The sequence below is a fragment of the Carya illinoinensis genome, chromosome 5 (assembly GCF_018687715.1).
Source record: "Carya illinoinensis cultivar Pawnee chromosome 5, C.illinoinensisPawnee_v1, whole genome shotgun sequence".
NCBI classification, from domain to species: Eukaryota; Viridiplantae; Streptophyta; class Magnoliopsida; order Fagales; family Juglandaceae; genus Carya; species Carya illinoinensis.
The window spans coordinates 12012668-12037671 of record NC_056756.1 but is presented as its reverse complement, the minus strand read 5'-3'; the positions used below and the strand labels follow the sequence as shown (position 1 = coordinate 12037671).

The 25004-nt window shown below is 33.6% G+C and overlaps 3 protein-coding genes across 4 annotated transcripts; all 3 read left to right on the top strand.

Moving 5' to 3' along the window:
- Window positions 1–2938: 2938 nt before the first annotated feature.
- Window positions 2939–4105, top strand: LOC122309492 (translation initiation factor IF-2-like). Its single transcript, XM_043123000.1, has one exon. It carries the CDS (start codon window positions 3160–3162, stop codon window positions 3883–3885), a length of 726 nt encoding a protein of 241 aa, XP_042978934.1. The 5' UTR covers window positions 2939–3159; the 3' UTR covers window positions 3886–4105.
- A 3883-nt stretch (window positions 4106–7988) lies between these two features.
- Window positions 7989–13707, top strand: LOC122311056 (glucose-6-phosphate 1-dehydrogenase, chloroplastic-like). 2 transcript variants are annotated; one of them, XM_043125407.1, is made up of 10 exons: window positions 7989–8430; window positions 9080–9312; window positions 9435–9529; window positions 9683–9797; window positions 11581–11786; window positions 11875–12024; window positions 12114–12234; window positions 12331–12560; window positions 12654–12854; window positions 13138–13297. In XM_043125407.1, the coding sequence occupies exons 1-10, from the start codon at window positions 8232–8234 to the stop codon at window positions 13160–13162; spliced, it is 1575 nt and encodes a 524-aa protein (XP_042981341.1). In that variant the 5' UTR covers window positions 7989–8231; the 3' UTR covers window positions 13163–13297. The 2 variants fall into 2 exon arrangements, with proteins under 2 accessions (XP_042981341.1, XP_042981340.1); XM_043125406.1 differs by having other exon boundaries at window positions 7990–8430; window positions 13082–13707.
- A 6807-nt stretch (window positions 13708–20514) lies between these two features.
- LOC122309103 (transcription factor TCP20-like) lies at window positions 20515–21686 on the top strand. Its single transcript, XM_043122472.1, has one exon. It carries the CDS (start codon window positions 20652–20654, stop codon window positions 21456–21458), a length of 807 nt encoding a protein of 268 aa, XP_042978406.1. The 5' UTR covers window positions 20515–20651; the 3' UTR covers window positions 21459–21686.
- The last annotated feature ends 3318 nt before the right edge of the window (window positions 21687–25004 follow it).

The window sequence follows — 25004 nt, the reverse complement described above, 5'->3', positions numbered from 1 at the left end:
ATTAGGTCTAGTTTGGATCCGTCCATGAATGATAAATCATAGATCAAACTACCGAATTGGAAAAATTGGGTGCTATCATATAGTTTTATATCGGCTAAATTCACAAGTTAGAGATAAGCAGACTTGAACTGCTGACATCCGCCACAAGGTAAATCACCGCCTCTCTGGCTCCCGACTGATTCTACCATAGAGGCCAACGATAGACAATAACTCTCCTCCCTTCCCCCTGCGAATATAGCTTACAACTTTCGTCATACTTTACTCTCCAAAGAGCAATTAATCTCAAATCTCCAAAGGTGCTGAGTTGAAATTCCATTCTAACTAAAGATTCTTGTGGCTACGGAGGATCTAAAAGCGTTTTATTTCATTTCATATTACAATTTTTTCATATTTTCATATGATATATAATAAATAATTCAATTTTTTTAAATTTTAAAATAATAATAATATTAAAAAATAATATTTTATTCAATTTTCATCTCATCTCAATTTACTATCTAAATAACATTTTAATCTCATATTTTTCATTTTTGACGTTATTGATAAGCTGGCGTGCATACATGTATTATTGAAAAAAATATCAATATTCTATACGTTAGTTCATTTTCCATCTCTCATCAACACCTGACCACAAACTTAGCGGTTGTTGTATAAAATGTCAATGCATTGCTACCATTGAACTTCCAGGCAGGTAAGTTGCAAAGAACATGTTATTCATGTTAAAAATTTTAAGTGTAGTTATTTTATGTACTATTTATACATTCTATTAGTATAATTAATTACACTATTACGATGTCACTTCTTTTTTCCTATTCTCTTATCTAATGAGGAGGGAAAAAAATAAAAAAACTTTCTTCTCGTGTAAGCAAGAAAAGAGAAGGCCGTACTCGCTGAACACCACAGTCACACACATCGAAAATACACTTGGAGAAGAAAGTACTGCTTTTTAACGTCGCTGTTACCAAGGCCCTTCTGGGAAGCTTCAACTCATATTCAAACATGTGAAAGTCAGAGGAATATGAATAAACCGACCAATGACCATGCATCTTCCAAAAGCAAAGGTCACTAATTCGACGAATCTTCGTATATTCATGTCATTAGAGAATCCATAAACCAGTTTTGGGCCTGATGTATGGTTTGAGAATTGGAAAGTTGTAACGGGACAGCAATAATGTCGAAAATCTGGGGGCGTAAATTGGCATTCCCAAAACCATGTACGTATCCACCGGTAGGCTCGATTACCTTCGTCTGTTGCTTTCTCTTTTACAAAATAGGGGTGACAAATCAAATTAAAGACTCGTATTCGTGTCGTATTAAAGTATATATATTATATTATATAATTTAATCTGTTAAATTTATTGTGTCAAAATCTCAAATCCTAATACAATCTATTAACATAACGAACTGTATCGTAGTAATCCGTTTTGACTTATTAGTGAATATTATGAAACATGTTAACATAATAAAATATGATCCGTTTCAAACTATTTATGTAAATAGATTAAATAAGCTCAAAAATAACCAGTTTGACCTGATTAAATTTAACATAATTTAAATTACTATATTTATAAAAATTATAAAGCGAACTCCTAGTCTAAAATTACAATCTAAATAATAAAAATAATCAAAATTGAAATTTTAATAATTTTACTTTTAGGAATAAGAGTATAATTGTAATTTTAACTTTCTTAACGTTTCATAACGGGTTGACCCGTTAAGCAATCGTATTTTAACGGATTAACTTATTTTGATCTGAGCCTGTTAAAATTAAACCCAAATCTGTAATTATTGTGTCGTGTTTATATTAAATTAATGGGCCGTGTAACATATTGTCACCCCTATCACAAATAATGTCTCGCATTTGCTCAGGATGCTGCTATTCGGCTATCCAGCTAGGCGTGCCTTTTAGTGAAATTTCACCTCTTTTTTATTTTTTTCCTCTGTTTCTTTTAAATATTTTTTAAACATATTTAAACGTTTAAAAAATATATACATGAATGGTGACTTCAAGGCCATTCACTATTATAGTAGCGTCCTTTTGGTTGATGTTTATCGGTCTCGTCTTTTTATTTTTGTTCCATTTTGACCTTTTACGCCCTATACTAGGTGTAATTAATATACAGAACCAATATGCACGAACTAATCTCTTGAATATGTCCATCATTACTTTCTGTTTTACATGTACTAGACAATTGTAGGGACAAGTACGATTATCAGACAAGTGATCAGATTTTGAAGTGTTAAGCTACGATCGATGTTTGAAAATGGTGAATATCATGTATAAACTCTTTGGGCAGACGTAAATTAAGAATTAAATCATAGTGAAAAATTATTATGAACGTCATTTCTAAACAAATTAACACATATAAACCGAAAACATTTATATATATGACGAAGACCAGTCATGCATGGTGTCCTTGTTCGATATTATATTGGCTTCTTAATTGGTGACGCTTCCTTAATTTTTTCTGTTCTATTCTTTTCTTTTCGAACTGAATGTCCGCATCTCCTTTACGAGCTGCCTTTTCTCAAATCAAACCCACGTGCAATGGCCGCTCCAATTATAATGTGGAAAAAGCATGCCAAGCCTAAGAAAAAATAAATAAACTATAAAAGCATGAAAACAACATTTGGTGTATATTTCTCTGCCGACCCGCACCACAGAAAAAGTCGAAATTGCATGTCACTTGCTTTATATATAGTGCTAATTAATCTCTGCGCGGCGCTAGCTCTTGTAACATTGGAAAGCAATTTAATAGAGGCTAATATAATTAAACAGATAGAAGAAGCACGTTATATATAAACAAACGCATGCATTCTCGAGTACCTGCCCATCAGCCCATGGCTTTTCGAAAAGCAAACCCCTCTCTTCGTGCTTTACAATAATTTATAAAGTAGACAGCTTGCCTGCCTGCCTGCTGGACTCCACCAAAATATCTGCCCCCTGCCAGCCTCGATCCCCAGACCACTATATAAGTCATTGTTTCCACTGCTCCATTTTCAGTCAGATGTGAATCCTCTCACTCTGCATTTTAAGGTGATCAACTATCCCATCGATCTCTACCTAGTTCCTACTTCTAAAGCAGTGTTCCCAAAAGTTCTTTTAACCCTACTTAGAATCCCTCATCTGTTATCCTTTTTTTTCCCCCCCATTCTACAATGGATTCAATTCGGGCTGAAAAGCTTAGAGCCATGAACAGCTACAAGAAGAACCAGTTCCTATACAATCTCATTCTTCATTCTCTCATATCGTTATCGTGTAGTTTACTGTTTTCCTACCCTTACTGGTTTCCCTCTCTGTGCTGTACAATGAAGCATTTTCTGTCTACCTCTCTCCCAAATCTTTCTGCTGTCTTCGTCAACCCCAAGTGCTTGTTCGTAGTAGTCAATGTCATAGTCGTCTTCCTCGTGGGAGAATCAAAGCTTGTCGCCTCAAACTCATCCCCGGTCGGTGACCTTTACGACGAATATTTTGAGAGGAGTCAGAATCTCAGGCGACAGAAGTACTCCACTTTTCAAGAAATTAGGAAAGTAGAGAAGAATTCTGAAACTCAAGATGCAGGGTATAATATTATTGACCAAGATGCATGTCTTAGGGAAGAGGAATCCAATCGTCCAGATGAAAAAGAAGAGAAGAAACTGGAGATGAATTTGATTGAGGATAGTAGTGCTAGTTCTACGACTAGGATTGAAGGGAAAGAAGTGATCAAAGAAAAAGAAAAAGAAGTTGTTAAAGTAGAAGAAGAAAAAGAAGTTAATGTTAAAGCAGAAGATGATGTTGAAGATGAAGAGGAAGAGACTGGATTGCCTGCTGAGGAGCTAAACAGAAGAGCTGACGAGTTTATTGCCAGGGTCAACAGACAAATGTGGATTGAAGCAATTTAAGTTTTAGTAAATTAAATATGTGCTTCCTTATGAAGTAGATCACAAAATGCAAAGCAAAGGGCATACATATATGCTCATGTACTGCATGCATGCGTCAGACTTGCATGGCTGACGGAGATACTAATAAATATTTTCAATTAATTCATGAATGTTCACTGGCGGCCCATAAATTACGCAAGTAATCTCTTTAATTAGCAAAGGAAAGTAAGATTTGTTTCAAGAGCTAATTATATAATGATATCGATGATGATCTATAGCGTTAAGAACCATGCAACGTAACCCTCTATAAATATTATTGGTTATACTGCCTTAATTATTTAGTATGATCCTTTAATTCAAAAACTGACTTGTCCGAGTCTACACAAGTCGGAGTCGGCTCTAACAAAATTGAAGTCGAAGTCAGATTTACTCAATATCCGATTTACTCACAGCTTATCGATCCTACTCAATATTAATTAATATTGTACGTACTTTTCCAGACATCACTCCAGTCAGAACAAAGATAAACCCATAATTAATATGATGATTTAGTTGTAGATCAAGGCTATATTCCTATATATATATATATCAAATAATGATAATAATATTATAAATCATAAAACTACTTATAGCATGAGAGAGTCTTTCTATTTGATACATATCCGATCAAGTTGTGACAGCTGGTAAAGTACTCTCAATGGATGCTTTATAATACAATTTTCTTTAAAATATAAAGAAATTATCTCAAAAGTGTCATCCAATAGATCTTGTATTCCATCCTTTATTTTATATTTTGTTATAGGAACTCACTAGATGTGGAGGGAACTATTCATTATTGTAAACATTTTAAATTAGTTTCTCGATCTCTCCTGCTATTGATTTTTCATTGATGAAAAAATATTATAAAGTATAATATTTAAATGATATGAAATATATATATATATATATATATATATATATATATATATATAAACTGATGTATGCTATATTGTAAAAATCAGTATGTAAAATAGAAAAAGTAAATTTTGGTGATATATTTTAAAGGATAAAATCAATAATCCATTGTGAGTGCTAACCCAATCACAAATTATTTACAATTTTTAATAAAATAATATTTGTTAAATATTTAAAAACATCGCATCAAAATAAAGCTCAAACTAAATTTTTAAAAAATATATATTCACTACAAGAAAACTGCTTATTTTCGATTAATTATTTCCAACGAAATGATTATTTACAATTAAAATGAGTCTGTTTTCGTTACAAATAGTTATTTTCGTTACAAAAAATTAGTCACAAATATCCCTTTTTTTGTAGTGGTTATTTTAATGCATAGTTATAAACAAATTGAGTCTATCATTTTTTATAATATTCTAAAAGTCTTTCTACTACTTGAAAGTCGATAAGAGTGTATATATATATATATATATATATATATAAGAGCTTATTACAAAAAATATATAATTTTAAAATTTATTTATTTTTATCAATTTGACATGCCAGCATATAAAAAATTTCTGATCTCTTATACCATCTCGCAGATAAAATCTTTCGCACTAGTCCAAACGGCAGTGTATAATAGAGCAATTAGCTAGATTTGGGATCAACTTGCTCGTGGCCTGCAAGTAGTGTGACAATGAATTAATTAATGCCGGGGCCTTTAATAGGCTAATTAATATGAAGTTAAAAGAGAAAAATTTAAATCCAACTCCACTTTAACAAATTAGAGTCGGAGTAAGATCGATCAGCTTACACAAGTTAAGAGTAGAAAGTTGGAATTGAATCGGATTTAGAAAATTCGAATTTGTACTGAGTCGGTACTCACTCAACCCTATCAGGCTATCATGGTAGTGTGCTAGGAAGTACAAATATTCCATTTGGATTCGGAAGCTTCAACAGAGATGGGTCAGCCTCCATACTTATTGACTTTTGACCTTTTTTTATTGCTGAAATTCCTTCCTTAGCTCCGAAGAGAGGTGAAAATAAATAAATAAAACAAGAAGAAAGGAAAGAAAAGCAAGAGAGTTGATCGTGATCTGAAAGTTGGAAACAGTGAGTGACTATTCCATGGTAGGGTAGCTACTACCTAACACGAGTTGGTGACAAAACACGTGCATGCATCATTGGCGTACCCAATGGCGACGCATCATTTTAATCCACAAACAAACAAAGCTTAAAATAAACGCATTTTACGCTTGTGGTGTGAGTTCACTAGGCATGCATGCGCAGCAAGCTGGTCTTGATGTCCGTTTGTTATATTTCTTATTTAATTAATAAACGTTCTTAATATAAATGAAGGATACAAGAGAAAGCAGTACTGATCGATCCCTTGTAGGATATATATATATATATATATATATATGTAAGTGCATAAAACGAAAAAAAAAAAATGTTAGTTTGTATGTACTTCGATTGGTAAAACTATGGAGTTGAAGTTTTAAAATGAATATTATTGTTATGTCTTGTTTTGGTATGTTTGGTAGAGATATCTACTTCCTCTTAGATCGATGGATAGCTAAACATAGAACATTTTAGATCGTTGATGACAAAAAAAGATCATGATCAACTACGTGTTGTTTTAACGCATCTGACTCATATGTTGGCGATAGATGTATGGGGTGATGCAAACCTAGGATATTTGAGGCTGTTGAATGATCAAATAGTATCGTGCAAGTAGACATGAGTAGATGTCTGACAGCGGTGCATGAATCTGACATGCGATTAGCCAGGAGTACGACGCATGAGCCATACATGCATTGATCTTTTTGAGGTGTTTCATGGCCGGATTGAATATTGTTAGTGTTGTGTGGTGCGCAATGCGTGTGGGTCTTAAGTTGCTAAAACCACTAGATAATCCTTATAAGTTATAACGATATAGAATAGTAGAAGAATAATATAAAAAAGGAAAAAATTACCTGTGAATATATAGGGGGCGCCGCCTGATCTTTCCAGTGAGATTTTGTGAGCTAGGGAAAAATAATGGAACAATTTTATGTATTTAGGGAGGGAAGGAGTTGCATACATGCAGGGAAATAGATTGGCTTTGTTTTAGAATATTCTCTTACTACTTTTGAGATTGTGATCAACGTGTTTAATTAGTACTGTTGTACGCTTCGTTTGCTCTATTTGATATCATGTATATATTAATTGTCAATCATTTTATTTCTCCTTTTTTTTTTTTTTTTAATATATTCAGTTTTCCTACACATAAACTACTACCAGTGGATCTCATTCTAACTTAAAAAAAAAAAAAAAAATACAACACCAATATTTTTTAGCATGTATAGTTGATCTGGAAAGTTTTCATACCAGCGGTATGATGAGTTATGTGTAAAAAAAAAAAAAAGGTTTCTAAATAGATTTTTTTTGGAAGGTGTGGTTAATTTCCCAATAACTTTTTTCTATAAATTTATTTTTGTAATAAAATTGAATTGAATTTTTATTAAATAGTTTATTCATAATAAAATCAATCAGTAGTATAGTTTGGAAGTGCCAAAAGTTTTCTAGTCTACTCTTTCCTTTAGGCTAGCTTTTAAGTAGTCCAGTTAAAAAGATTGGATTGAGCCTTACATGGATGATAATGGTAATTATAAGGAGCCTACAACAAACAACATATAAGTCATGAAATTGTAATTAGATTGGAAGTTAAAAAAAAAAAAAAAAAAAAAAAAAACCAGAAAAAACATAGGAAACTCAGCCTCCATACGTGTATTCTCAAAAAAAAAAAAAAAAAGCCAGCTTCCAATTTATATGGTGAATGAAGAGTTTGTGGTTTCTAGGTTCCAAACTTTGTTTGAGATACGATGGATGAGAAGCTTATCTGGGCCGAGTTTATCTGGCTTTAATGCCTGTTTTCGTCATCGATGAGAGTCTATACGGCCTCACTTTGATTCGGTGGACATTTTTAAGCCCAATATTACGTCAATATAGTGTGATAAAAGATAGAACGAAAACTGTAACACATAACATAATTCAATTAAAGAAGTAGTATAAATGCTCGAGCTCAGCCCATTACCATGTGATGTAATTTGAGCCCGGCCTGCAAAATGGAGTTATTAAGATCTGCTAAGCATTCTTGTAGATGTTATTTTCCTAATTAATAAAAGGAATCAGATGCCAAATTCTCCTCTCTCTCTTTCCCTTTCCATCCCTTCAATATAGTTGGCAGGCCACGCAGGACAAAGCAGCCTTTCGGAGATCTCAAGAGCCTTGTAACCCTCGATGTTTACCAAGTGGTTATTAACCAGCTCTTTTCCCTTTTGCACGCTCTGAAATATTGGACTTAACTCTCCCAATCCCGTCCTAATCGAAAATTTCTTTCTTTCTTTCTGACTTCCATTAGCAAACAAAGAAAGTAAGAAAGAGAGATGGCGACCCTTTCCTCAACACATTGCCGTTCCTATTCGCCGTTACCATCGTCGTCGTGTGCGCCTTCTTCTTCATCTTCATGCTCTAAACTCGGTCATCGTCAGAGGGTATCGGTCTCTTCGGTTCCTAAACGCTGTCTTGCGGCTAAGGTCTACTGCGTAAAATCCCAAACGAGTTCTGCAGGCCGCATGCAAGATGGTTCGTTTCTTTCTTCAATTAGCTGATTCCCCGTTCATGAATATATCTGAGTATAGCAGTTATCAATATTTATTTTTATTTCTGAAGTCTTCTATAAATTGATCTCTGTATATCAGTTACCAATATTGTTTATTATTTCTCAAATCTGTTATGCTTTGCTTAAATACGCAATGAGAACTGAAGGAGACCATTGGAAAATGATAGTTTTGAAATTGAGTTATGGTACTTACAGTCTAGCGGAAGCATAATCGTTTTGAAAGATAGAGCGGTATACTATTAAAAAAAATTAGTTTTTCTTCTAAGTTACTTATTTACTCAATTTTTTCAAATAGATTGTGGGGGCGGTTACACACTTCTTGACTGAAAATATCATTTCTCTTTCAATTCAGCTTTTTTTCTTAATCAGTTCAACTTGGTTGATGTGGTGTGGTTAACATAGTAAGTCAGAGTTTTAAAAGTCATTTCATTATCATCTGTTTCTTAGTTTTTTGATTAATCGGACTGGGAATGGTTAGATTTGACGTCTCAATTGGCCCATTTGATATATGATTAAGCATGTTCCCTGGACTTGTCTGTTTCGATTGTTGTGATTTCCCCCTCTTGTTCTGTTTTTATTTTTTCTTCTCACTTGGATGGCAAGTGGGTGTAGGTGCGATGGCAACCACAGCAACGCCAATTGAAAATGAGACCCCTTTCAAAAGACTGAAGGATGGGTTGTTGTCAGTTCCATCTTCAATCGAGTATAATGAGCCAGTGGCATTGGATATCAATGAAAAAGAGTCTGCTGTTAGCATTACTGTGGTTGGGGCCTCTGGGGACCTTGCCAAGAAAAAGATATTTCCTGCACTTTTTGCACTATATTATGAGGATTGTCTCCCCAAGGTTTCTACTACCTGTGTTTTCTATTATTTTCCCTATTTTCTCTTTTTCGTGGGTTAGTTTAATATTAGTGGATGTTCTATATATACTGTTTGTTATTTAAGTATGAATTCATTTCGTTGCAGCACTTTACTGTGTATGGTTATGCTCGGAGTAAGATGACTGATGCTGAACTTAGAAACATGGTTAGCAAGACCCTTACTTGCAGAATTGATAAGAGGTAAATTTATCTTCCTTTCTCTCGTGACTTGAAGCTTTTAATTTGGCTGTCTGGTATTTCATGTTATGCATGGTGTATTTCATGGGAATTTTGTCACATAGGAATAGTTTTAGGTGTTTAGGTTGTGATATTTTTTTTCTGCTGAATTTTCAGGGAGAACTGCAGTGAAAAGATGGAGCAATTTCTTAAAAGATGTTTCTACCATTCTGGACAGTATGATTCACAGGAAAACTTTGCAGAGCTAGACAAGAAGCTGAAGGAGCATGAGGTAATTTGTGCATGGTCATCTTACTTGCAAGTGGTTCATTAAGTGGTGATGCTTACCAGCTTAATTTTTGTCAATAGGAGTGTTTATTTGGATACTGCATTCTAGCAGAAGCTGTATACTCTTTTTTATTTTATTTTTCTTAAAAAAAAAAAAACAAACATTTACATATCAGCTAATTTATTTTATTTTTCTAAAAATAAATACAAACGTTTCATATCAACTCATTGAGCAACACCTCTGCAGACGAAAATCCATTTACATTTCAAATATGGCAAACTGCTGTTTCCACCACCAGAAAGCCTTTTAATCTCTTTCGGAATATTATGCGGATCAAGATATTCCTGTGAAAGTTACTTTTGCACCTTATTTTGCTAAACGATTAATTAAATTCTTGACAACATAACCCCTTTGTAAATGCATACATTGTCTTACTGCCAAAATATCTTCCCGAGCATCTATCAAAGTCCAATGACACGCTCTTGCCCATATAGTCAGTTAACCGTAACTCACTCGAGAATCTGATTGGAGATCTTCTTTTTTTCTTTTTAATATAAGAAAACCATTATATGAATAGGCATAGCCCAAGTTTACTGATTCAAGATCTACCTCAATGAAGTGCAAGTTCAAACATAGTTTCAGCTCATCAAGAATAGCTATAGCTTCTGCCATAGTATTTGTCCCTTCTCCTCTGCATCTAAGGGACGAACTGATTTACAAAGACTGGAGTCCTGTTGAGAGGGGGGATGATAAATGGGTTGGAGACAAAGTCTCAGATATTAGCAGTTTCATGTGTAAAGCTTGTTCTCCTCACTTGGATGTCAAATGCCCAGGCCCCCTTCACCCACTGGCTTACAATCCTTTTCCCAAGCCATCAATTTCTTCTTAGATTTCCTAGAACATTATCCCTAGAAATATTCAGATAACATTTTTACTTCGTACAAGACCTTTTTTGGTATATTGACAACCGATAGCAAATGTGAAGGCATGGTGAATAACCTCCCCCCTCTGCCGCCCGCCCCGATAGAATATAAGCATGATTTCAAGCCAACCACCACCTTTATTGTCAGCATTAAAGGATTTAGCATTGAGGCTGACACTCTACTAGTGTGCACTGGTACACCTAGCCTTCCTTGAATTGAGTAGCATTAAGCACTATAGCTTTTCTAGTTGCAGAGGCTTTGCAAGGAAAAACCACTGCTGAATTTGCCTTGTTCACTAACTAACCCAAAAGTTCCTCATAAGAGTTTAAACATCCCTGAGAAGGCTTTCAAGTAGTTTTTGATCCATCCAGGATGACATTCTGACATAATTCAGACAAGCTGTTAATAGTCTTAGCATATCTATTAACCTATTTTGTTGTTTGCCGTGTTCATCTATTCTGCCTTTAAGGACTTTCAGTTTTTTTTTTAATGTGAAAACGGTTAATGCACACAATCTTGTATTATAAGAAAATGACGTTACAAATGTCAAGGACTCAATCTCTACCTTTAGAAAATGCATGTCAAATTCTTGTAAAATTGTCATTTTCATGCAAGTTGGACTTGCTGAACTTCTATCTTTTTGGAGCCACTGCCTTGCTGATTTTGTGTTTGAATGGATAGCAAATGGTTCATATGCACAATTTTAAATTATAATGTTATGTTGCATCATTATACCTCCAAATGCAATGAAGCTGCAGTTAATATTCCTTGTCCAGGTTAAAGATAGGATACTGAGTTTTTTTTTTTTTTTTTTTTTTTTTTTTTTTTTTTTTTTTTTTAACAATGAGGAACTGCTTCTGCAGGGTGGAAGGGTGTCTAATCGCCTATTCTATCTATCCATTCCTCCGAATATATTTATAGATTCTGTAAGATGTGCTAGCTTGTCAGCTTCATCTGGTAATGGGTGGACTAGGGTCATTGTGGAAAAACCCTTTGGTCGGGATTCAGAATCCTCAGCTGCTTTGACAAAAGCTCTCAAACAGTACCTAGAAGAGGATCAAATATTCAGGTTGGTGTTTTTAGCAAAGGTTGTTTATTTATTTATTATTAATAGAATCCTGATCAAAATCTGATTATATGGTCAATTTCTTTTGCAGGATAGACCACTATCTGGGGAAGGAGCTTGTAGAAAACCTATCAGTTCTCCGGTTTTCCAATCTCATTTTTGAGCCACTATGGTCAAGGCAATATATACGGAATGTACAGTTGATATTCTCTGAGGATTTTGGCACTGAAGGACGTGGAGGGTACTTTTCTTTCTCTTATAGATATTTGTATATAATCATATGTGAGTAACTCATAAGTTATTTTATGTTTTTGTTGGATTGAATTTTAGGTACTTCGACAACTATGGGATAATAAGAGACATAATGCAGAATCATCTACTTCAAATACTAGCTCTATTTGCCATGGAAACACCAGTTAGTTTGGATGCCGAAGATATTAGAAATGAAAAGGTTCCCCCCCTCCCCCCCCCCCCCCCCCAAAAAAAAAAATGAAAGAAAGAACCTGGCATCTGGCTGTTTCTAATTTAATATTTTCCTGGTTGCTAGGTCAAAGTTCTACGTTCGATGAGGCCATTACAACTAGAAAATGTTGTCGTAGGGCAATACAAGAGTCACACAAAAGGAGGTGTTACCTACCCTGCCTACACCGATGACAAGACTGTACCCAAGGACAGCTTAACTCCAACATTTGCTGCAGCTGCCGTCTTCATAGATAATGCAAGATGGGATGGGGTGCCTTTTCTAGTGAAGGCTGGGAAAGCATTACATACCAAGAGGTATGTGTTGTTTAGCTGGAGCTTCTATGTCATATTTTGTTTGTCTTGGGCTGCATCATTATAGGTTATCTATTGTTTGCTTTTTTTCCACAGGGCTGAGATAAGGGTACAGTTTAGGCACGTGCCGGGTAATTTATATAACCGGAACTTTGGGACAGATCTTGATCGAGCAACAAATGAGCTTGTTATTCGAGTGCAGCCTGATGAAGCTATTTATTTAAAGATCAATAACAAGGTCCCTGGTTTGGGTATGAGATTGGACCGAAGCAATCTGAATCTTCATTATGCAGCAAGGTATTTCTAATTTTTTGCATTTCAAAACTACTATTGCATTCTCCACCATTAACTGGAGGTAATAATTGAAACCTTGAGATGGAAGGTGGTCATCTGTGACTTTCATGCAATTTGTTATTGATTTGAAAAAAATTTGAAGAGTCAGGTGATTATCGCATTGGATTATGGTGTTACTCCATAAGTGATATTTAAAAGTTCAACCAAACTCTTTTGCATGTAATTTGTAGATATTCAAAGGAGATTCCAGATGCTTATGAGAGACTTCTCCTGGATGCTATCGCAGGCGAAAGAAGGCTGTTTATCCGTAGCGATGAACTGGATGCTGCTTGGGCTCTTTTCACACCTCTGTTAAAAGAGCTTGAAGAGAAAAAGATTATCCCAGAATATTATCCTCACGGTAGCCGAGGACCTGTCGGGGCCCACTATCTTGCCGCAAGATACAATGTCCGGTGGGGTGACGTTGGTGCAGATCAATGATTTTCAGAATGATATACAGTATATCCATCAGATTAGGGAGCATAAAGCTTCAAGGTTCTTATTTGCTCATTTGGGTGCAGTAGATTAAAATTATCAGGGCTATCAGATGGAGAAAGCTCGATTCCCCTAGTCCAGGGGAGATTTTAGGAGGGTGAAATTACATGGGTATAAGGCATCTAGGGAAAAAAAGGATTTTCATACCCTTTTTCTACTCTCCTTTTTCACGGAATTAGGATTTCTTGAACGTGTGAATTGCCGTGAATGTATCATCCCCATTTTACCTCAGAAAAGAAAAGAAAAACTTAGGAATTGTTTGAAATGAATAGATTTGGGAGCAGACAAAAAACTGAAAAAAAGAAGAAGATTTTGTTGCATACATTGCATCTATCCACCATCTTTAGTTTACATTATGACAACTCAATGCCCTGTTCGATGAACAGCAATGTCTTTTTGTTTTGTTAATGTATGCCATGTCACCTACGTGCTGCAATTCGTTCGGCCCATGAAGAAATCTTTGAAACACTAATACAACATTGTAAGTTTTAAAGCAAGATGAACTTGAGAAATTATTATAACAACTTAAGTTATTACATATTCTGTACGTCTTAAGTATGAATGACTTCCTTTTATCGAATTATATTACTTCCATTTGAGCAGATGGTCAAATGGGTATTTTAAATTGTCAAATAGGGATAATGAGTACTTGTGCTAACACTAAAATTTTATTTCATTCCTGTCATCATTGTGTTGACGTGACAATGCACATTGATACTTTGTTTTTTATTTATTTTTTTATTTTAAATAATAAACGGTGAAAGATAATACTTCATAAGTGAAAATATATATTTATATATATATTCATAAGTGAAAAAATAATCTATTTTTCACGAGATATATTCGTGGAAAATATTAAAAGAATTTAAAAAAAATTAAAAAGCAAAAAAAAAAAAAAGAAGAGAGAATGAGTAAAAAATAATCATAGGAAATTGTCTAATATAAGCTAAAAAAATATATACCAATCTTGGAGATCTAAATCGACAATATTAAAAATTTTGAAAAATAACTAAAATTATGTCAACATGTTCACAAGAAAAACTCTTAATGAGAGCCTAAGAACAATAAAGAGTTAAGTGGTTTGGAACCAATGAGATAACCTTGTTCAAGTGGAAACACTTCATAAAAAAAACTAGCACCACTTGGGGAATAACAATAAATCTTCAATCAGAATTTTAATTATCAATCCAAGCAAAAACATGTAAAGAAAAAAACAATATTAATAGAAAGTAACATAGAAGTTGAAGAAGATTAGGAAAAATGACCCATCCTTTAACATGATAAAGACCCAAAATTCATGAATATATAAACCGTGCCTTGCATATGTGAGAATGAGAAACAAAAAATCCCTACAGGATTTATATATTAAATCTATAGCCGTCACTAGCTCTTGATTTACATAGTCTCATGGGACATTTTGAAAAAGAGCTCAGGTTGCAGCTAGCCCTGATTGGCAGAAACCATCTTCCAGACCAATATCCTGACATAAATGTAAATATATTTAATGACACCAAAGGAAAAGAGTTGCACTGTAACATTGTTAATAGATTATGTACGTCTAAATGATATTTTTAATAAATATAAGAGGATTTAGATTTTGATTATTTTATTTATATATAATCTTTATATTGAAATAATTATTTTTTTATTATATAATAATAAAATAATATAAAATTAATTTGATTTTGACTATTTATATCAAATATCGACATTGGATTATCTATTTATTTATTATATAGTAATGAGTAATTAAGAATTTAAAAAATATTTAATTTTTTTAATTATTAATTTATTTTATTTTATCATATTTTACTATTCTACTTATTATACGTTAATTAGTAATTCTATTTTAATTAAATTATGTAGATATTTATGGATTTAGATGGAGAGAAGAGAGTGTTATAAAAAAATAATAAAATAAGAATTTTATATATGTAAATTGTAAAGTATCATCAAATTTGCTTATAGTTCAAGAACAAGTAAGGTCTGGGGGTAAAGATAAGAATTTTGATTTTGAGATGAGAGTTTAAAATATTATTTTTAGTAATATTATTGTTTTGGGATTTGAAAAAACTGTATTGGAATTTGAAAAAATTAAATTATTTATTATATTTTGTATGAGGATTTGAAAAATGTGTAATGATGAGATGAGAATTTTGAGTTTGAGTTGAGAAATCTTTGGCCCCAAACCGAATTCCGTAGCAAAACTTTGGATAATGATGGTTTTTTCACGTCTTATTAGCCATTAGAAGGTGTTTGACTATTCCATTACCAATGCTCTTTTAAGTCTCATTCAAAGGAAAAGATTCTTGCGAAAGTCGACACATTTTTATGCTCCTTGGGTCACAAGTTACCATTTTAACGTACTCAGTGGATCGTTTAGCTTGAAGAAAATCCTTTTTTTTTAAAAAAAAATAACAAACCCTAACTTGTCAGGATTGTATTCTTTTCTGCAAGATCATTTTATGCTTCCACTAACTTCATTACTTGACAATATAAAGTTCCATTGATCTCATGGTCATACTTTTAGTAATAAATTTTTTGTTAAAACTCTAAAAATCTGTACTCCAAGTACACGGGTTGAATGCAATGACAGTAAAAATTAAAAAAAAAAAAAAAATCTTTAAGTATGTAAAGATAAAAATACCATGCAACTTTCTGACCTTATTAATCATGTATTTAATTAACACTTTGTCTTAGGGAACCCTTCAAAGTGAAATGCAATAAACATAGTACTGTGCAAACCTTCAAACCTTAGATATTCATCTGTCTATGATCATTCAATGGTTTGAGAGAGCAAAATTAGGAAAACTAGGGGGGGAAATGAAGAGAAGGAGATCAAAGAGGAAGTTAAAAAGGAGGAGATAGGAGAAGAAGCTAGCGGGGTTTGTGGGAGAGTATGGAGATCAAGCTATGGAGATCAAGCTAGCTGATCCTGTGGGCTATAAAGTGAGGGATGGAGAGGTTTTCATAGGGGCTTCTTTTTGTGAGGGAAAGAGGAATGACGGGCGAAGAATTGTCATGTTGCCTCTCCGATTTATCTCTTTATTATTTTGTATAAATTATGCACACGCCTAGCTAACAAAGCAATAAACGCAACAGATAAATACCTGATTAAATTTATAAAGAACATGTGTGACAAGTTATGTTCTTAGATACACATATATTTCAAATTCCACGGATCTGATTTAATCGATTCCCAGCTCCGGACGTTTTTTCCAGAAATACTTAATGATTCAGTAGGTCATCTAAAATATTGTTTTTGGGAGGCCAAGTGGAAGCCTCAAACCTAGGGATGTGCTTTGCCATATCATATATATATATATATTAGTTGTTAATAGTCTTTTTATTATTATAAATTAGTAGCAAAAGTCTATTTTTCCTGTAGATATAGCTCATGACTGTAGTTTTCCTGATCATGAATCCCCTCCCTGCAAGTTTGCAACGATCTTCCCCTTTATGAAGTAATCCTGAAAGGTGGCAACTTTGAAGTACGGTACAAAAGTGTGCAGATCATAACTACAGCCAATTGTGACATATACACACGAGAGAGACAGACAGAGAGAGAGAGAGCTTTGGACATGCATGAACGCGTGCAATTATTAAAGGTTCTCTGTGTCTTTGTGGCACACTCATGAAACGATATAAGCCTACGTACAGTTACATCTTTTTTTTAACTTGTTCGATCTACACCCTCTTTTCTTCGCGTCCTTATCCTGAAAAATGATGCTCGTTAACAAGCACCGTTTGCATGGCCCTTCTGCGCCGGCCCCCTTCATCATTAAAGTTCTCCATTGATTCTGATATAACTCCTTTATATCAACCAAAAGGACGAAGCTATTTATATGTGCGTCAAAATACATATCATCATGATGTACAGCTTTAAACTATGTCTAGTCGCCGAGACTAGAGGAGATTTCAAATGATGATCATGAACCTGTTTCCTTAGGATTCTGCTCCAATTTAAAGCTGATCAGGCTAACTTTCATGTATCATGTATGAAAACTGATTACCAGTTTCAAGTTCAATCTCCTATATGTTACATATATAAGATCATACAAAATTGGAAGGTTCAAATTAATGGCCCGGTACAAATCACTGTTTAAGTGAAAGCAATGTGCAAGTACTTCATAGTCGTCAAACATGTGTCGTGGAATGTAAAGTTGAAAAGGAAATTCCAAGCAGAATTTGACTGCACTACTATAAAATAAAAAATAAAAAACTTTTGATAAAGTCTCAAATCTCATGCTAATCGCAGAGGCAGAGAGAAAAAGTCTCCTCGAAAGAAAGAGATTGGATTGGGGATATGACATGTTGTTAATTAAACAATGGATTAAGCTTAATCTCTTTCTTTCAAATTATAGTCTCTAAACCTACTAAAGTAGGATTTAAAAAAAAAAAACAATAATAGAGCTATGTATGAATTAAGAGACGTTGGATAACATGTCAATAGAAAGCTTTTAAAGGGCCCCTTTTGTCATCATGGTGGGTAACATACGCCAAAAACAATTGAAGAAAAATAGAACTTTGGATAATATATCTCACCTACCCACTACTATCAATGCGATTTCTCCTCCAAAAAGCAATGAGAAAAGAAAAAAAGTCATCTCTTAATGAACGCTTGTACATGAAACTTCCAAGAAAATTTTGAGAGAAAATAATGCACCTTTTTATTTTAATAAAAAGGATCCTCTTAAGATTTCTATCGATCTATAGCCATAACTAAAGTTTCAAAAGTCTTATCATTTGCTAATATGTTTGGTCAATGGAAAAAATAAGTCGAGACTTTTTGGATCATATTTTGGCTCCGATAGGAACTTGGACAATTCAGTTCATCTAATTTTAAGTTGAGTCTATCATCTAAACACCAAATTTTCAAATTATTAAATTTATTTAACTAAAATCTCTTTACACGTAAGACTCGTAACTTTTTTTAATTCAACATCTTTTTAGACGCAGAACCTATAACTTTTTTTAATTTTTTATAAATATATCTAAATTCATTAGTTTAACATTTAAATACATCTAAACTTATTTTAAATAAATTTTACAAAATTTACTTTGTTATCTTAACTCATTACTATTTTTAAATAATTTAATTAATTTTAATTCAGCTTAACATTGAGACCACCTCCATCAATCTGTCGCAAAAATGTGAAAGCATATTCAGCTTTAATTAAACGTTGTCGCTATTATATTTGAGTGGACTATGACTCCTGAATCCCTGATCCAGCCTTAGAATTCTGTGTCCTTGTTCCCAGCGATTAGAATTTCCCCACCATTTGCAAGTTTTTTATTTTTTAATTTTGTTAACATTTTCTTATGGACTCACCCATCAAGCAACTCTGTCATCACTGTCTCTCTAGATTTACAACTAGAATTCTCAATCATATCTGCTTATCAAACTCTGGCCCATGTTTCATGATTGGCTTGCATATATTTAAATATAAACATTATAATAAAGTCTGATCTGCGTGGCCCAAGTGTTGAACTTTAGTAGACTCCGTAATCCGTATTCGAAGACCTCCTACGTACGTACTTTCCGAGTTTCCTGACACTAAAAAAAATAATATGATAAACCTTAAAGTTTTAGGATAGGTTTGGTAATTCAAAATTTTTATCTTATTATTATAATTTTTTTTAAATTTTACATAAAATATAATAAATAATTTAATTTTTTCAAATCTCAAAATAATTATAATATTAAAAAATAATAGTTTAAACTTTCATCTCAAGTTCAAAATTCTCATTTCTATCCTCTCAAAATTTCCAAATTAGAATGCATGATCTTATCCTTCTTTTAAATCATAACTAATTGACATATTGAAAAACCTACTTTATTCATAATGTACGTCCCCAAAATCCTTTAGCCATCACATCGTTTTTCTTATTCGTTCATGGCCATCAATCTATTAGGAAATCACGTTACCCTTTGAGGCACAGTGGCGCATGATTGCGCTAATTTTCAATGACATTGTAATACCACTTTAGAAAGAAAATGGAGGAAAGTGAGGGCCAATTCTAGGATAGGATTGGAGGAAATGATGTTTGTTGCTGTCCAAGTCTATGATCCGATGGTGAGATTGTCGATTGAGTGAGACCTTTTTCTCTTTTTTCTTTTTTTTTTAAAGCTTTTTAGGACATTAGAGCTGGATCCAAGGTGCCATGGACATAGAAACTACTATTTTGATTTTACAATTTATAGTATTTAATGGTTACTTGAGACATCGTTCAAATGTTAATAATATTTTAGATCGTAAATAATTATAAAATAATTTAAAATATTGAAAAATAATTATGTTACCAAACATAACACATTTCGTGGCATTTGCGTGAAGATGATAAAAAGAGAAGTTGATCATATTTGTTGCCTCGTGCTGCATATGTATCTGTTTAGCTTGTTTCTTGGTGGGGACAATACTTGGAAAGTGGGTCCGTCCCACCAGGACACCTTGTGATGCAAGCTAAGTGTTTTTGTCTATCTATTACTCTAGGGGTGCCCTACTCATGATTTGCATAAAAAAATAAAATAAAAAAACAAAACAAAACAGTTAACAAGACAAGCTACATTGACCAATAAGAGAGAAAACACGGATATCTCTCACAGTAAAATTTGTTGCACAAAAGGGAATTCTTTTCTTTTCATTTTCTTTACTTTTTCTTGTTCATCTTTTAATAGCAATAGAGAGAGTGTTTTAAGAGAATCTTTGTACTCATGGTGAATTTACCAACTCCACAAACCTTTGTGAGCATAGTTACAATATCAAATCACATGAATTCTTGAGTGTTCTTGTATGTATTGTTATGTATTAATGTACACTACTCTGCCATTTTTGGGCAATCTGGCCATGGGCAAAGGAAAAAAAAAACAAAGCATCAACATTTTTAATGTTCCATTACATAATTATAATAGAAATACTTTTTAAGAGTGAAAGATAAGAACTTCAGTTTTAAATTGAAGGGTTATCTGAGAAGGTCGATTAATCTTTTATTTTATCTTAACAGTTAAGGCAAACAGAGAGCAAAAAATAAAAAATAAAAAAGTGAGACTTTTAATTAAAATTATTGTGATTTGAACACGAAAGCTAAATTTCATTGACAAATGACATTGAAAGGTCATCAAAGCCCTTGGAGGTCACCTTCTTCAATCATAGAGGCCCCCCCAACTCTGCCCTGTTCTCTTGGAACAAAAGGCCTGACTGAAATCACCATCGACAAAAGGTGCCTCTCCCCCTCCCCACGACGACTCATCCCCAATAAGCAGACATGGCGGAGATCAACAAGTCTGCAGAAATCACAGACTTCCAAATTATGGTTGCAAACAAGGATGATAACAAGAAGCAGTTGGCTCCTAAGAGAAGTTCCACCAAGGACAGGCACAAAAAAGTGGATGGTCGAGGAAGAAGAATAAGGATGCCGGCTCTATGCGCGGCCAGGGTTTTCCAGTTGACCAGGGAGTTAGGTCACAAATCTGACGGTGAAACAATTCAGTGGCTTTTACAGCAAGCAGAACCATCCATTATAGCTGCAACTGGAAGTGGCACTATTCCAGCTTCGGCTCTTTCGGCTGCAGGGGCCTCTGTTTCTGAACAGGGTAACTCTGCTTCAACAGGTTTGCATACAAAGATGGAAGGGCTAGGACCGGGTATGGGGTCCGGAGGTAGGACCAATTGGACAATGATGAGTAGCAATTTGGGTAGAGCTCATGCGCCAAGTGGGATGTGGCCCTCTATTACTGGAATTGGGTCCGGGTTTGTTCATAATTCAAGCCAGTCGTCGTTGAATCTCGGCAGCGAAAACTCGAATTTCCTTCCTAAATTTGGGTTTCCTGGGTTTGAATTTCCTAATATGAATTTGGGTCCAGTGAGTTTTTCTACAATTATGAGTGGAGCTAACCGTCAAGCCCCTGGTTTGGAGCTTGGGCTTTCGCAGGATGGTCATATTGGGATGTTGAATTCTCAAGCTTTGAGCCAGTTTTACAGACAGATTGGGCAGAGCCGTGGTGATGCAGGCTCCTTGAATCAACATCAGGAACCTTCTGATAAGGATGATTCTGAAGGATCAAGGCAGTAGAAGTAGGATTCTAAGAGAAATTAATTGTGACAAGTAGCATAGCCAAGACTAAGCAGCTGAATAGACTGCCCTGGTTTCTTGCTAGTCTAGATGAGTGTTAGAAGTTTATAGTTGAGAGAGTTGGGAATTTACTTAAGTTTTTTTCATGTGTTGGGTGATTCAATACCGCATTTTTCATTTGCAGGATTGATCTTCTTTATAATGCAAAGTTTTCATCCTGGTCTGCAACAGCAGGTTTTGCTCTTTCTATAGCTCTTCAAATGAAACTTCATTCGTTTGAGCAGCTTACTGAAATACCTTCCTATTCATTCTGGTCTTTCACAGGCAGGGTGACCTACGATTTTGAGATGCATTATTTGCTATCAAGATCTTGTACTGCTTGGAATTTTATCTTATTCTCTTACAGATATCGATTTAAACGTGATCTATTTCTGAAAATAAAATTCAGATGTAATCATGTTTGTGAGCTATATATATAATAGTGCAGTCTAGATGATTTTCGAATTTGCCAGCAATTTCCCATCTAACTGTTCAAGAAAAATAGGTGTGCAATGATCTTATTATTTTTATAGTTCTCAAAGTGGTAGATTTCTTGGATACCCTTTCTTTGCATCCAATGTGAACAAAGTCATTTCATAACTTTTTTCTTGTTTCCTTTTCCCTTTTGGATGAGAACCTGCTTAACTGCAGAAAATGTACCTCAAACATCAAACCCGGAAGCTTTACCCTAGTTTGAACTTATTCTTTCACTAATATTGTTCTACTTGTTTGGAACAAAATCTGGGTCTGAAAATGATCTTGGAATATCAAGGCTCGGCATGTTTTGGACGGGGTCAAGTATTCAGTGCCTAAAGATCTGATTCCTGTAGATGTCAAAAAAACAGTATGCCAAACAGAGTTCGAAATTACTCAACTGCATGACTCTTAATAGTCATGTCGAAAACGATCCGCTAAAACTCGTATTAGGGTTCCTGTCATTGCAACTGTTAGGCGATTTTAATAGAAAGAGATAGAGAATGGATTTTGCCTGTTCATAGAGGATCCCAGAAGAGTTCCTCTGGCATATTAGGTTTCATAGAGTCACCCTATATCTATATTTTGCCAAATCATTTAAATGAGGCTGTATTGAGAATAAAAAACTATTAGCTACTTTCGGAGTCATCTTATCACAATATAACATGTAATTAAAATTACATAAATAAGCATCAATTACATTTGATATGATATGTTCTGATAGAATGAGAATATCACGAGTCAGAATCTTAAAAAACCTGAGATTATTGTAGGAATAATTGTAGGAGAGAGAGAGAGAGAGAGAGAGAGAGAGAGAGAGAGAAGTGGGATGACCTACATCTAGCGAGCCCATTAACATTGTATACTAATGCAAGACGCTTGTCAATATGATCAACGGGCAGAGAATAATAGGTGAAGGGCATATATCCTTACAGGGGGTGGGCAAGCGTAATGGGCTCGCTGAAGACTCAAAAAATATGTTTGTTCTCTCTGAAGAAGATGCTAAATTTGTAGCAAAAAGCCATTTAGAACCTTCCTGGGCTTGCCAACCATACTGGGTTCCAGTTTTCATCCTGAACTGTCTGGCATCTACTACCATGCCCATACAGCAAACCCATCCAAAACCGTGGCCAAGCCTTTTGCTATTTGCATTTTGTCTAACTGGAACGGCTCTGTTTTCTTCCGTCAAGCCTAGCCTTGCAGTTTTGGGAACAGTGCTGTATTATAGATTAAATGGTTATGTTCGTATTCTTTTCATCAAATATTTTACATGTGGGGGTATAAGTTTAATTAGGCCTGCTACCCGCCCTACGCAGACTGGCAGCATGGCATCCCACCCCCTTAGCTCCGTCCCCGTCTTATACAATCGTCTTACTTGATAGATGCTTTTTTTTTTTTTTTTAATATATATTAGGGGATTGGGAGAGGGGATCAAACCTAGGATCTCTCTTATCTTACTCTATAGAGTTTGAAGAATCATTCTTTCTACTTAGAATCTAATACATCTTGAAATTATAGCATGTCATCCTTTTTAGTTTACGCACGAAGACCACACGTTCTTTAGCCATATGTTAAAAAAATATATATATGTGGTACAGTGGGGCAAATCCTATACAATCCAGCCTGTTAATTTGATTAAAATTCATTAAAAAAAAAAAACATTGTAAGCAAGAACTTTAAGGTAAAAAGAGAAGGGATGAATGATGGGGTTGCAAGTGGCCAATTGCTGGCACCGAAAACAGGAAGCACAGGGGGGTGGTCCTGGTCCAGTTGGGAGTGAAAATGTTGGACCACGCAGACAGGTAAAACTGGGCTCACTCAGTCCACCCCCCGTCACTGCTGCTAACAAATCTATGATCCTTTGCTTTCAATTCTTTGGGATTCCAACCTAACCCTAGAGCTCTACAGTACCCACTGCTTAATCACAACCATTCAATTTTTAAGGCCCGAAGTGTCCCCCCAAACTTTCAAATATATTATACCAATTCAATTTTTTTTTTTTTTAATTATATGTCATATACTTATTTTAAGATATAAAAATGTTATCAATATATTTGTCAACTTAAAGTCAAGTGACTTGCGTCTCTGATAATGACATATACACACTAAACAAAAACGAAAATTTTGTATATCTACCATTTTTTTATGAGTCTTGAATTTGAATTAGTTAAAAAACAAACAAAAGAATTGAATAAAATTTAAGAAAAAGGAGAGAAAAATCATGCATAAAAAAATAGCAGAAAGAGGGAAAATGTTAAATAAGACTAAGAGGAAGAATTAAAAAAATCGTGCACGCTATAGTTTTGTAAGAAAAAAATATATATAATTTCTCAGATTTTAATAATATGTGAATTAAAAAAACAAAGAATGTGACCCGGGCAACGATGTAAGAGCATTGACATTGGTTTGGTCAAATTCATCTTCAAATTTAGTCAATATTAACACTTTTTTACATTTGCCTATTCCATCAAAATTCAATTCCCACATTGGATTAGCCATTTATTTTCTATATAATATAATAAAAGATTATTAAATTAATAAATTTTTTATTTAATTTATTTTCTCAGATTTTGTAATTCTACCAATTAAATGTTAATAATTATTATATTATAATTAAATTAATATTAAAAAAGTATTATTAAATGTTAATAGTAATTATATTCTAATTAAATTAATATTAAAAAAGTATTATTAAATGTTAATAATAATTATATTCTAATTAAATTAATATTAAAAAAAGTATTATTAAATGTTAATAATAATTATTATTATATTATATTATATTAATATTACAAAAAGGTATTATATAATGCTAATAGTAATTATATTCTAATTAAATTAATATTAAAAAAAGTATTGTTAAATGTTAATAATAATTATATTATATTCAAATAATATTAAAAAATATTATTAAATGTTAATAATAATTATATTCTAAATGTTAAATGCTAATTATATTGATCTAATTAATTTAATTTATTTGTTTGGAATGATAAATTAATATTTTAATATTTGATAAATGAGTAGTGATCT